Raw genomic sequence first — 13,924 nt, 5'->3', positions numbered from 1 at the left:
TATATATATAAAATTATAAGATGAGATTAAATTCTGCTTTAGTCCATAAGGCTTAACAGAATGGTGTCATTCTGCCAGCTGTCCAATTTGGGTTGAGTATCCTACGGTTTTTCTATTAAAGAAAACACCTTGTTATCAGATGACTGTGAAAGCTGACTCATCTATCAGGAGCAATCTTCTATGTGAAAAGGAAAGCACAAAGACCCTTTCCTCAGAGAAATGTTTACTGAATGTTTAAAATGAAGGAAACTGGTACCAATAAGCAAGGTATGCTACTAATAAATATCTCTTAAACAATTAACAAATTGTAGAATAATATAACAATGCTGACATTCTGTGCAAAATATAAGCAGTAGATATTATTATTATTATTTTTTTTTCTTGTGATTTGGGTGAAAATTTACAGAGTAAATTCACTTTTGATACAGCAGTTCACATACACTTTGTCTCATGACATTGACTACATTTTACACAATGTAACAGTTCCCCTCCCACTTCCTCTTGATAGTTATGAGTAGGTATTATTTTTTAAAGTCTTCTAAGAGAGGTCCATAATTACACTAGTATTTCATTTCTTTATGTTCTTTTTAGGAGCTCTAGTGTCATAGTGACTAAGGCATTTGACTGCTAACCAGAAGTTTGGTGGTTCAAACCCACTAGACATTCCTCAGAAGGAAGATTGGACAATCTACTTCTGTAGTGATCCACCTCAGAAACCCTATGAAGGGTCGCTATTTAAAGGCTAATTTCTAAAATGAAACGTTCATTTTAAAATGAGCCTCTTGAGTTCCCAAGGAGAGGAGAACATAGCTAAGGATTAATAAATCCTTAGGTTCAATAGAAACCTAGGTAAATATACATACATTTGCATAGGAAAAAAACTCTACATTTCAGAATCTGTAAAATACCACATAACGTGGATGAACTTGGAGGACCTTATGTTGAGTGAAATAAGTCAATCACAGGACAAATAATGTATTAGTTAACTATTGTAAAAAGTCAAGGAAAGGTTTACATATGGAAAGTGAGAAGGAGCTCTGGTGGTGTAATGCCTAAGGCATATGACTAATTAGGTTGGCAGTTCAACCTACCAGGCACTCTGAGGAAGGAAGATAGGGCTACTTCCATAAGAAACTCTATGGGGTTGCTATGAGTAGAAATTGACTCTATGATAGTGAGTTTGGTTTTTGAGTTTATAGGGTTTCCAAGGCTGTAATTTTTATGGAAGCAGACTGCCACATCTTTCTCCCACAGAGTATCTGGTAGGTTCGAACCACCCACCTTTCTGTTAATAGCCAAGAGCTTAACCACTGCTCTTTACTAATAATGTTAGCTAATAATATTAGCTAACATTTACTGTGCTTAATATGTATCCTTTTAAATATTCTATGTGTATTTAATTTCAACAGGTCTACAAAGTCATTGCCATCATTATCTCTACTTTATAGATGATGAAACATAAACACTGGTTAAGGAACTTGAGCATCGGCATGTAATTTGTAAATACTGGAACAGGAATTTAAATCTCGGCCCCTTGGCTCTATAGTCCACTATAACGGAAAGTTCTATTTATTTTTTTAAGTTAAAAATCAACATGTAATATTATTTCCAAAAAGAATAACAATTCATCATATAAAAATTAAGGGGTATTAGGAACAATATCGGCGCTCTGGTAGCGTATGCTTAAGGCACTTGACTGCTAACCAGAAGGCTGGTGGTTCAAACCCACCAGCCACTCCTCGGAAGGAAAACGGGGCAATCTACTTCCGTAGCGATACTGCCTCAGAAACCCAAGGAGGGGTTGCTATGAGTAGGGTCCGACTCGACAGCACGTAACAACAACAACAGGAACAATATTATTTGGGAGTTATTGCCCTTAATCCTGATTATACTCAGTATACCTGGTAATTTACACTGATTTTCCTATATCTTATTTTAATCAAATAATGATAATAAATGCAAATACCTCTTTGTATGAAGACATAATTCTTTCAATAGCATCAGCCCCAGAGGCCAATAAATTTCGTGCCGTAGTAAAGGCTTCTGTCCGTTCACTAACCATAGCTTGTTTCTGGCCATCCTCTAACTCTAAAAGAAAATTACAAAATTATTGAATTGTTTCAAGTAATTAAATGCTTTATTCTACACAAATTAAATTATGGCTAACACAACCACATATTAACTTTTAATTAGTATCAGCAACCTCCTAAAAATATAATGTTATTAAAAGTACAGTATTTGTACCAGATTTTGTTTAAAGCTTCCTTTTAACAGTTTCCTAGAAGAGTTAGAACAATTAAATAGATAGGAGTTGAGACTATCTTCATTTAGCATATTTTCCATATTCAACTTCTTGCCCTTATTATAGCTGGTCTGTGTAATAAAATACTGTACCTTGAATATATATGGTACCAGAAGTGTTTGCTTATATCCAAACTACAGTATTATATTGTGGTTTCTGTAACAGAAATTACTCACACTTGTAATCTAGCCTTGGTCTACTATCTCTACGAACATTTACCCTGCTGTCCTATAGCCCCCTATACTTGCCATACGGTATCAGTCCTCCAGTGTTAGTGTGATTACCTGTGACTTTAATACTCTTTCCTTACTTTTATGCCTAGCTCTTTCTCCTTCTACAAAAAGAGACTTGGAGAAAGAGATAATAATTCAGCTTTTTTCAGAAAATCCCTGTTTCTTCCAAAACACTAAATTCCTTGAGGGCCAGGACTCTGTGTTTCACTCTTTATTCCTAGTACTTAGCATAGTGTCTAGCATATAGCACTCTTTAATGTATACTGGATGGATGAATGGGTCTGCAAATAGATAAATAACCTAAATTACCATAAATACAGAATTATGATTAAAAGTCAGGAGTCAGACTAGGTTTGAATCCAGGCTCTACTACTTACTGGTTGTATGATGTAGGATAAACCATTTATCCTCTCTAAAACTATTTTCTCATCTAAAAGATGAAGGAAATGATAGTGTTATCTCAAATAACCCTGTCTCAAAGGGCTGTTGTGAGGTTTAAAGGTGAAATACAAATGAAGTATTAGTGCCTTACATGGTCCATGGTAAGTACTCTAAATGTTAGCTGTTATTGTTTTCTTTTGTATTATTGCTATTATTGTATATATACACAAATGTAGTGCTGTTCTTTAAAGTTATCTTCTCCAGGTGTTACTTTAATCTTTCTATCAAGGTAATTCTCTGTTCAGTCCTTCTATAGATTATCTCCAAAGTAACAAATTAAATGTTGTGAATTAATTTAAAAATAAAAAATAAATAGCAGTATGTCTATTTTGATATTTATTTTTCTCTGGTTTATCTCAATATAAAGGTTTTTTCACCTCCATAAGAATACAAATACATAACTTGTATATTGCTACCAGATACTTTTCACTTGCTCACAGACAGCTCAACTGATTTTTTTAAAGGGATCCATGCATGACATAAGGCAAAATTTACCCAACAGATATTTACCAAGCACCTACCTGCATGTGCTATGGCAATGTGCTATGGGACATACAGGAATAAATGTGTTCAGACTTGTTCTTTAGGAGGCTTACAATCTGATAGGAAACAGAAAACAAGTTCCCAAACAACTAAACAGGGTAACCTATATGATGACAGTTAATGTAAGATGTTTGCTACAAAAGAAATGCTTCATGGAGGAGTAGACTTTGAGGGATGTCACTGTGATCATATTAAATTTTGGTAGGTCACGAGTATAGCATAAGCAATGGCACAGAGAAGGGAAATTCCAATCAATGTTGATTGAATGATATTCATCTGATCAGGCTACATGGTATGAGTTGATGTCAAACACTGATTTCACTGACTATCAAAATCACCATAAGTTCACAGTGACCTTTTATACTATGGGAGCTCTGGTGGTGTAGTGCCTAAGGCATTTGACTGCTAACTAGAAGCCTGGCAGTTCAAACCTACCAGGCCACTCCTCAGAAGGAAGGTTGGGCAATTTACTTCTGTAGAGATACTACCTTGGAAACCCAAGGAGGGGTCACTATGAGTTGGGGAACGATGCAGTGAGTTGATTTTTTTTTTACTATGACCCATCTTCATTTATCTCTATTAACAATCAGTGCTCTACAGAATTACCACTAGTATGTGTGCATTGAAGAAGGAAAAAGAAAAGACTGATGAACACTGCTCTAAGTGAGGAGAAAAATTCATGATTAGATACATAAATTGGGACCAGAATGTAGACATCTTTAAAGACATATTTTTAATATGTGATGACATTCAGATAACCACACATACACACAAAAAAAGTACCAAGGAATTCTCAATGTGGTACCAAAATAGTGAATTATATTCACTTAAAGCACTATGAATAGTTTTGGCTCATAGAGAATCTGGCTAGTAACTAACATAATTATGGGATTTTATGAATTGGAGTTAAAAAGCATTTGGAAAGTAGCTTTCATTGACAGACTATGTTAAGAGAGAAAAACACTAGTACAAAATGGACTGTGTTTGATATCACAATTTCACATTACTGTGGTTTCTTAAGACCAAATGGATTTTTGTCATGCTTTTAGCAATAAAATAATAAAGAGCTCCCCATAGATTTCATTTGACTTTTATTCTACTGGTTGTTTTTGGCAGGTACTGTGAGATCAGTCCAGCAATATTCTGTCATGCATGCAACGGCCAACTGTCTGACCTCTATGACAAAACCAGACTCCTTAGTGTCAGAGACACAAATTCATGAGTTAACATTCTCAGGTACTTTGTATCCTAGGTCAATGTATTTTACGTTCCTCATCAAATGTTTAAAACAGTATGTTTTCCAAAGTTCTTCATTTAAGGTTTTAATCCTCAGTATTTACAGATGCTCATTTTACTGCTACTTGTAGCTCTGACAGTAATGAGTATTTACTGAAATACAGTCACATCTGTTGCTATTTTATTGAAAAGGTAAGAAAGAATTTTAAAACAAAAGTATTTTTTTTTCTTTTTTTTCCTTTGGGATTACAAATATAATAGAAGCTATACATATTAACTATTTCAATGTCTCTTTTTCAACTATTTGGTCTCAGTGATTACCTAGTTTCAAATTAACAAAGTTCCTTATAGAATCAGTTCCAATATAGCTAATATGGAGGCCTCATGATATAGTAGGAAAAAAGGATGCACTATGATATAAAGTATCTTCCATTCTCAGTGCTTCCACTAATCAACTGTGTGACCTTACGCAAAACTTTAGGCCTGCCTGGGCCTCTAGAAGGAGCCTGGGTGAAACAGTCTTTAAGCACTTGCCTACTAACTGAAAGGCCCATGGTTTGAACCTACCAGTTGCTCCATGGAAGGAAGATGTGGCAGTTTGCTTCCGTAAAGATTTATAGCCTTGGAAACCCAATGGGGAAGTTTTACTCTGTCAGTGGGTTTGGTTTTTGGTTGAGACTCTAGAATACTATATGACTTGAAACATCTCTGATGTGAGAATGGCATGATTACATATGCAATTTTTAATGTGAACTTGAATGTAAACACGGTCCTATCCTTATGTAAGATTTCACTTGAAGGTGAAGGTAGATGGTACAGTAAATCTACCATAGAAATATTTTTCTTTTCCCTTTCTCCATCCAAAATTATAGAGTTTTTTCCTCCCCTCTGCATTTCAGGAGCTCTGGTGGCATAGTGCCTAACGCATTTGACTGCTAACCAGAAGGCTGATGGTTCAAACCCACCAGCCACTCCTCAGAAGTAAGGTTGGGCAATGTACTTCCATAGTGATAACCACCTTAGAAACCCAAGGAGGGGTCGGCTATGAGTCAGATCCAACTCAACAGCAGTGAGTTATCTGCATTTCACCTTTGACTTCCTAATTACTTGCAAACGCCTTGCTCCTTTCACAAGAACAACAACAATCATGTCAGCAAACATCCATTAAGTATTTCTATAAACCAGAACACTGTTCTAAACACTTTACATATGAAATCTTCTTTAATCCTTTTAAAAGCTTTTTTATAATTTCCCCCATTTAAAAAATGAGGAATTTGAGGCACAGAAAGAGTAAATCATTTGTCCAAAGTAACTTTAAGTAAGCAGAAAAGCCAGCATTTGAATTCAGGCAATCTGACCCTATAGCCCAAACGGTAAGAATAAACTAAATATTAACAACTGCTTCCACCTGCTTTCCTCGACAGTACTTGCCAAGTACTGTGTCAAAGAACATTAAATATATCTGATTTCATTAACAATTTTGAAAAAAATATATATTATTATCATTATATTTAAGATAGGAACTCTGGTGCTATAGTGGGTAAGGATTTGGCTGCTAACAAAAAGGTTAGGGGTTTGAATGCACCAGCCACTCCATGAAAGAAAGATGAGGCAGTCTCCTTCAGTAAAGATTGGAAACCCACTGGGGGTTGCTATGAGTTGGAATCAACACAATGGCAGTGAATTTGGTTTGGTGGATATTTAAGATAAGGAAACTGAAGCATGTAACATTTATGTAATTTTCCTAAGGATAAACCAAAGCAAACCCACTGCCATCAAGTCAATTCCGACTCATGGCAACCCCATGTACTTCAGAGTAGACAGCAGAACTACATTCCATAGTGTGTTCAAGGCTGTGACCTTTTGGAAGCAAATCACAAGCCTTCCCTCTAAGGAATCTATGGGTTGGTTGAATGGCGAACATTTTGGCTAGTAGTTGAGCACTTAACTGTTTGCACCACTCAAGGACTCTACTATTAAACAGAAGAACCAAGATGCAGCTTTTTCTTTATCCTTCCTTTTTCTTCTATGCTATGTTTTATCTGTTTCCTCTTTGCTATTCCTTTCTCATTTAACCATTTTCCTACTTCTTTTTGCCTTAAAACATTATAGTATTATGCACTCAATTTATCTCTAATATAAGGGATAACTCAGGGCATGATGTAAATTAAGATTTAAGTCTAGATTAAAACCCAGTGTTTAAAGCACTTAGCTGTTAACCAAAAGATCAAAAGTGCAAACCCACCAAACACTCTGTGGAAGAAAGATGGAAAGTCTGTGTCCATAGATTTACAGCCTTGGAAACCCTATGGAGTAATTCTACTCTGTCCTACAGGGTCACAACTAGTTGGAATCATCTCAACAGCAGTAAGTTTGGTTTCTCTGATATTTAATACAAGGCCTAAAATTTCAAAGATACACAATTTCCTGAAAATTAATATGAAATTGTTTTGTCTGGGTAAAATGATAATTCAGAAATTTCATGTGTTAAGCCATTGTAGGTCATAATTATTTAGTAAATATATACATATGTACACATAAAAACACATATAGAATAACGTTAGATATTATAGATAATGTTAAATGAAGCATGCTTTCATAATAATGTTCTTTCATCTCAATTAATTTTTTTTGTTCTATGAAATTCTTATATTGCTCATCTCTGTATCAAAATTTTCTTCTGAAAAGAAGCTTTAAGAAATATTTTAACTTTTACTTGCATCAACATGACTATTATAATTTCAACCTAAAATTTTAATACTTAATTTAATATAGTATTTTTGGGGATTTGTAGGATTTATTTTTAAATATCTTATTGCATCATCTACAGAAGTAAGTTTGTTAGATTCTTTGCATACATTGTTTACTTCTTACTGGTCTCTGTGGAGTTAATTTGTCACCATTAATAGCTGCATTTTCTCTGTTCTATGTTGAATACTCCAGAGTATTCTAATAAGACCAGTGCTTGTAAGCATTTACTAAAAAACAACACCTTAATCTTGTCATTTGAATTGTCTCATTATGTATTCTACACTAAATCTTTAAAATATCCATTACTTAGATAAATTCAATTTTCCCAAATTTCTTAGTACAGCTAATCTTAAATCCATAGGCTTTTAAGTGCCTTTTTTTCTCTAATACTTTTGAAAAAGTAATTTATTTCAATTCATTATGAAATGATTGAGTCTAAAAATACTATAAACTTATTAAAAATGATTAAAACACTAAATTTCTAAAAATCCTTTTCAATATTAACTTTTTAAATGATACTATTTAAGAGTAAATTTTAAAATATAAAGTAGATTGATTCAACTTTCCAGTGGTCTAAATATACTGTCTATTCAACAATTGACTATAGCACTTACCATAAAGAAAGACTGATAAATATTAACTTAATAAAATTAATAGTTTTATGTTGTTGCTGTTGTTATGTGCCGTCAAGTCAGATCTGACTCATAGCGACCCCTCCTTGGGTTTCTGGGGCAGTATCACTTGGAAGTAGATTGCCCCATCTTCCTTCCAAGGAATGGCCGGTGGGTTTGAATCGCTAGTCTTCTGGTTAGCAGTCAAGTGCCTTAGGCATTACGCTACCAGAGCTCCCAGTTTTATGTTAAGAATGACTAAAATATGACAAGTGCTTTTCTAAGAATTCGTGAAAGCAGTACTATTTTCAAACATCAAAGCACGCTGTAATTTTTATTTGTTTTTATTAGATCACTTCAAACAAGTAACTATAAACCCTTAATTCTATACCCAAAATAAATGTAAAACAGTGTGAATTCTGTTACATTATTGCTAATATTTCTTTTGTTCTCCAGGTAATACATTAGTACCTAAGGCACTTGACTGCTAACCAGAAGGCTGGCGGTTCAAATCCACCAGCCATTCCTTGGAAGGAAGATGCGGCAATCTACTTTCATAGTGATAATGCCTCAGAAACCCAAGGAGAGGTTGCTATGAGTCGGGTCCAACTCGATGGCACATAACAACAACAACAACAGTTAAGAACACACTCTGTACTTTATAAACATCACTCTATTTCTTTATCACAACAACCTGTGAAGTAGCCATTATTTCCATTTTACAGATCAGGAAACTGAGGCTTTCAGAGTTTAATTAATGTGACCAAAAGGACTCAGAGGTTAAGCACTCAGCTGCCCATCCACCAGCCCTGCAGGAGAAAAGATCTGATGATCTGCACCTATGAACACTGAAGCCTAGGAAACTCTATGGGATAGTTCTACTCTGTCCTATAGGGTTGCAATGAGTCAGAATCAACTCAGTGGCACACAAAAACAACAATAACAACCAAAAGATAGTCAGTGAGAAAGCCAACATTTGAACCAAGCCCTGTTTTACTATAAAGCCCATGTTTTTTTCTAGTTCATTGAAATAAGACTAACTTCGGTCAAGTAGTTTTTAAAGAGAGAAAGAAGGGGATACTTTATTGTAGGGGAACAGATAAAAATACTGCTTCTTCAATTTAATTCCCTTCTGTTCCTATCAATTAAGACCTTTAACTTTCACCTCAAGTTTTATACACTCTTTTTTAATACTGTCCTTTTGTCCTTATTTATTTATTTATTTATTTTAGTTATCTCAAAGGATGAAAAATATTGGGAAAAACTATTCAGACACTTAATAGTATTTAACAGTCCCTACTCCCACACCATCACCAAATCACACTCGGTAATGTTCTGTATTACCTATAAGTAAATAAGACTGTGCTCCATGGCACTGATTACTCCCTAAAACAATATGGCAAATTTAGTTATAAAATATTTATAGATGAAATGCCTGCGATGTATAGAAATGAGGTGTCTGTTTACAACACATAGGAAGAGGCTGTACTTTATTCTTTCTCAAAGTATTAATTTGTTTTGAGTTAAAACATGAACTAGAGAATCATTCTATATTAAGTGATATAAATTGCTCTAAGTCAGCTCCCAGAAAAATTGTATCAGAGATCTCTGAAATACAGAATTGGAAAGGTTTTTTTGAGCTATTTGTTTCCTTCTTTCATATTTCTGGTCTTATTAACTGGACTTGTCAAAGTTTGCTATTGTTTCTGACCATTAGGGACTATAGACTAATGCTAGGTACACAGTTTCACTCACAGAGAAGTAGCAATAACATCTTCAAGAGAAATAATCCTAAATATACTTTTGAGATTGAACATAAATGTCCTTACCGCCATCTGCAAAGCCAGTTGCGGTGATAATAGGTACAGCCACCATAATTAGTCCACTGCTGCTCCAAACATACTTCATCAAAAACTGCTCTATCATGATATACCACAAACGTTTGGATAAAATGAGGTTCATCTGATCTGCTAAAGCTTTGTAACTTTTTTGGAGTTGCTTCATTTCTACCTATAGAGGGAAAAAAAAATAAGAATTAACCCAGCATGAGGTATAAATATTGTGTTTGAGGACTTTCTTTAAGATATATAATTATTATTTCATTTAACTTAGTATATATAGTATTAGCTATGATTCTGACAATCAATAAATGTAGATTAATATCAGAATTAGGCATTATTATCCAGTTTTTGTCACACCTATATTATTAAAAACAACTTTTGCCACTCATTGAATATAGTGTTAAATATAAAATACATATAATCAATTTAGAATTTCAAAATCATATGAATTATAAGGCATTAAAATGAAATCATACCCTATAAAATATGAACAAAAAATGTTAGAACCTTATCCTTCTTGATCACAGCAAAAATATCTGAAAATAAGCACATGACACATATATGTATGATTAGATGTCACTTCTGAACTGACTCTGTTTACTGGATTTTTGTCTTTTATGCAAGAAGCCTACAGTATAGGCTACTATAATTTATATTGCTGAGTTCAGTGATTCAAGGAGAATGACAAATCAACAAGATTAGTATAACATCTGAGGTCAATTTTAAAGTAGAAGTTCTAAATGTGCTTAGATTGTTGTTCTTGTTGGTATTGCTATTCAAAAAAAACTTTCATAATTACTGATGCGTCAAAAATTAAGTAATCCTTTTTTTATCTAAATACTATCTTTAATTTTAATACAGTACCTTAACATTTTATTTGCTAATTCATTTGTATTAATATTTCAGATGTGTCACCTTTAAAATTTCTGTCATATTTTATATACCACCAGTTTATGTAATTGGGTTAACTATTTTAGAAACCTGCTTAATGCTGAAAATCTTTAATATTTAAAAATAAAATTCTGAAATTACTTTTATCCTTCTACTCATTTACTCTCTAATCTCAGGCTTTCCCTCAAAGACAGACATAATTTAATTTCACTGCACCTTTGTATTTGTGTCAAAATATGGTGCTGAATGTGAACTAAGAATAATGTAAATGCTATTCTGTGAGACAATCTCCTGTACTTCTTAGCACTGAAGACACTCCATGATTGACTAGATGTGCAAATTGTCAAAACTGCCTTCCAAATGAAACCATGTTTGCCACTCTCTTGAAAAACAGAGGAACAAACAGTATTAATACTACCTTAAATTTTCCAACTCTTAGTTCCTAAATATATACATATATATTTCCAATGCTTTAGGAATACTTACTAAGTTAGGATGTAAGTTTTAAGAAAATGCTTGAGATATCACTCTGAGCATATTTGGGTAACTGAGGCTAAGTAGGCAGCTTTTTAGGGTCATGAAAGTTTAGAGAAATTTGCACTCTATAATTCTTTAACAGCTTGTGATTAAAAAGGGTAATGAAGCATATAGTTTAATACAAGCTTAAATGTCATAGGAATCTAAAACCCAAAAGAAATGGGTCCATCAACAGGACAACAGATGGTACCTAGCACTGCAGTCAGTGGCAGCTTGAACAGTCTCACATTTCACTCATTACCTTAATTTCTATCTTACCTTATGTCCTCTGTAAAAGGCAATTTCTTCCACATTGGCTATAATTCTGGAGTGCACGTACCGCAAATACCCTTTCCTATGAGCTTCTTCAGCCACCAGTTTACCAAATTTGGGAGAGCAGGCTTTCAAGACTTTAGCAGTGGCATACACCACAAGCCCTGCTAACAGGGTGGGCCCAATTGGGCTTGCTCCTCTAGATGTAGCAGTCTGAATGAGTGTATAGGAGGTCAGGATGACATCTAAAATAGGTTTGGTCAGATTGGAATACAAGTGAGCCACAGATTGGGAAAACATCATAATATCCTCCGTTAGAGACTGGTCAGGGTTTGCCAGTCTCCCATCCATATTGATAACTTTATAATAAGTCTGATTTGTAAAATAGGTTTCATAGGCATGGTCTACAAGACGAGTTCTGAAGGCCAGAGCCAGTCTGCACTCCAGGTACCTTATTGCACTGTTGACGAAAGTGGCAGGGATGGCAATCATAAGCCACTTGATTAGTTTGATGGTGAAAGTCCAAGGCTTCTTTTCCACAATGCTTTTCACGATTTTTCCATCCAGACCAGCCACATATATAGACAGAAAGGTTCTTGAGATGAGAGCCACTGAGTGGAGGCAAAGCCACCCTGTTTCAGTGGTCACAAGTTTTGGAAAGAGAATTTTCCGAAGTTGTAGTAGCTGTTTGAAAAAATCTGCATTCACTCCTGGCGAAGGTGTTTTACAAGTGGTCTCGGTGCAATGCAGTATTTGTCTGTTCTCTGCAGCCGGGTAAACTTCGTTTTTTTTCTTCCCGTGGCCTGATTGCTTTAAACGCTTGCCAATGATGGGATAGAGGGTTTTCAGAGCATATGCCGCAGCCACCAGGCAGGCAGCCCTCTTAGCGGCACTCGATCTGGTCCATTTCACTCGATCAGCTGCTGCATTTAGCATATGTGTCATTTTCCCAGTTACCCAAACCACCTTCAGAAAGAATTGTTTTTAAAAGATCATGCTCCTCAGGAATCTTCAGCAAATGTTTCAGAAAGTACTAGAGTGTTCCATAATCTGTAACGCCTCTCCTCTTCTGTTTTATTTTGTTCTGCCGTGACAGATGCAGCAAGGCTCAGGCTCCGCTGCATTTACTGGGGATGACTCCCTCACGAGCTCGAGCTGCATCTAGCCGCTCCAAGCTCCTCCCTCCCAAGCCATTCATTGGCTGCGAGGGTGGTGGGACCTTGGAATCCTCACCAGCTTCCCTTTGAACCTTGAAAATGAGGAGAGAGAAAAAGGAGTTATATCCTTAAACAGGAGTTCAGAGAGTTAAATGGCTATTTTTGGAGAGGTCGACTCAGGGCAGCTGCCGGCGAACAAAACCTGCCCTAGCTACTGAGCATGCTCAGCCTCACTAAGAATCTCCCAAAGTTTCAGAACACACATCACTTCTCTAAGGTTTTAGAAGATATCACAAGGGGACTAGCAAGTCAAAAGGAAGGTTTCCAAGAGTTATACAGAAAGAACAAAGGGATGAAGGAGGAGAGACCGGAGAATCACCATAAAATGAATATGAAAAGGGTATAGAATTATCTGAAGTGGTCAGAGAAGTGACAAATGGGAGGAGCACTGGGGAAAACAAAGTATCAAATACTGGGATCTCTCTTTCACGCCCCTCACCTTTTGTCGGTGATTTCAAAGAAGGTCTCAAAACCTATCAATTGTAATTGAAGATACTTTTTGAAAATAAATAGGAGAAAGGTCTGCATATTAGAGAAAATAATTATTGGCTATCACTCCATCGAGCCTTCCTTTCCCACCCCATTCATAGATTTGCTTGTCCTTGGGTGGAGGGGAAACCTTCCAGCCCCCTAGTTGCTATATTTAGCAATGGGGATCTGATGCACTGGTATGTATTTACAAGGTGACTATTAAGTAAATGGTGTTTCAATTTTCCCATCCCCTTACCTCTGTTGGCATGGGAGCCCTGGCGCTGTATTGCCTAAAGTATTTAACTGCTAACCGGAAGGTTAGCGGTTCAAGCCCACCAGCCACTCCTCGGATAGAAGATTGGGTAATCTAGGTCTGTAGAGATAACGATTTCTGAAACCCTAGGAAACCCTAGGAGGGGTTGCTATGAGTCAGAAAGGAGGAGGTGGCAGTGAGTTGTTTTTATTATTATTATTTTTTTAACTCTGTTGGCTTAGTGTCTAAGGCATTTGACTGCTAAACAGAAGGCTGGAGGTTCAAACCCACTAGCCACTCCTGGGAAAGAAGATTGGGCAATCTACTTCTATAGAATAGAAGATG

At 35.6% G+C, this 13,924-nt stretch overlaps 1 protein-coding gene across 1 annotated transcript in view; it reads right to left on the bottom strand.

The window, feature by feature from the left end:
* ABCD2 (ATP binding cassette subfamily D member 2) overlaps positions 1-12,583 on the bottom strand; it is an 88,174-nt gene extending 75,591 nt beyond the window's left edge. The window contains exons 1-3 of the mRNA XM_007943154.1: positions 11,645-12,583; positions 9,947-10,127; positions 1,967-2,088 (exon numbers count right to left, since the gene is read on the bottom strand). Coding sequence (XP_007941345.1) covers positions 1,967-2,088; positions 9,947-10,127; positions 11,645-12,583 — 1,242 coding nt within the window. The remainder of the gene's footprint in view (positions 1-1,966; positions 2,089-9,946; positions 10,128-11,644) is intronic.
* Between the last annotated feature and the right edge of the window lie 1,341 nt (positions 12,584-13,924).

This window comes from Orycteropus afer, unplaced genomic scaffold (genome assembly GCF_000298275.1).
Source record: "Orycteropus afer afer isolate SDZICR_OR568_19922 unplaced genomic scaffold, OryAfe1.0 scaffold00100, whole genome shotgun sequence".
NCBI classification, from domain to species: Eukaryota; Metazoa; Chordata; class Mammalia; order Tubulidentata; family Orycteropodidae; genus Orycteropus; species Orycteropus afer.
Note: the sequence above shows the minus strand (reverse complement) of the source record. Positions and strands in the feature narration are given on the sequence as shown.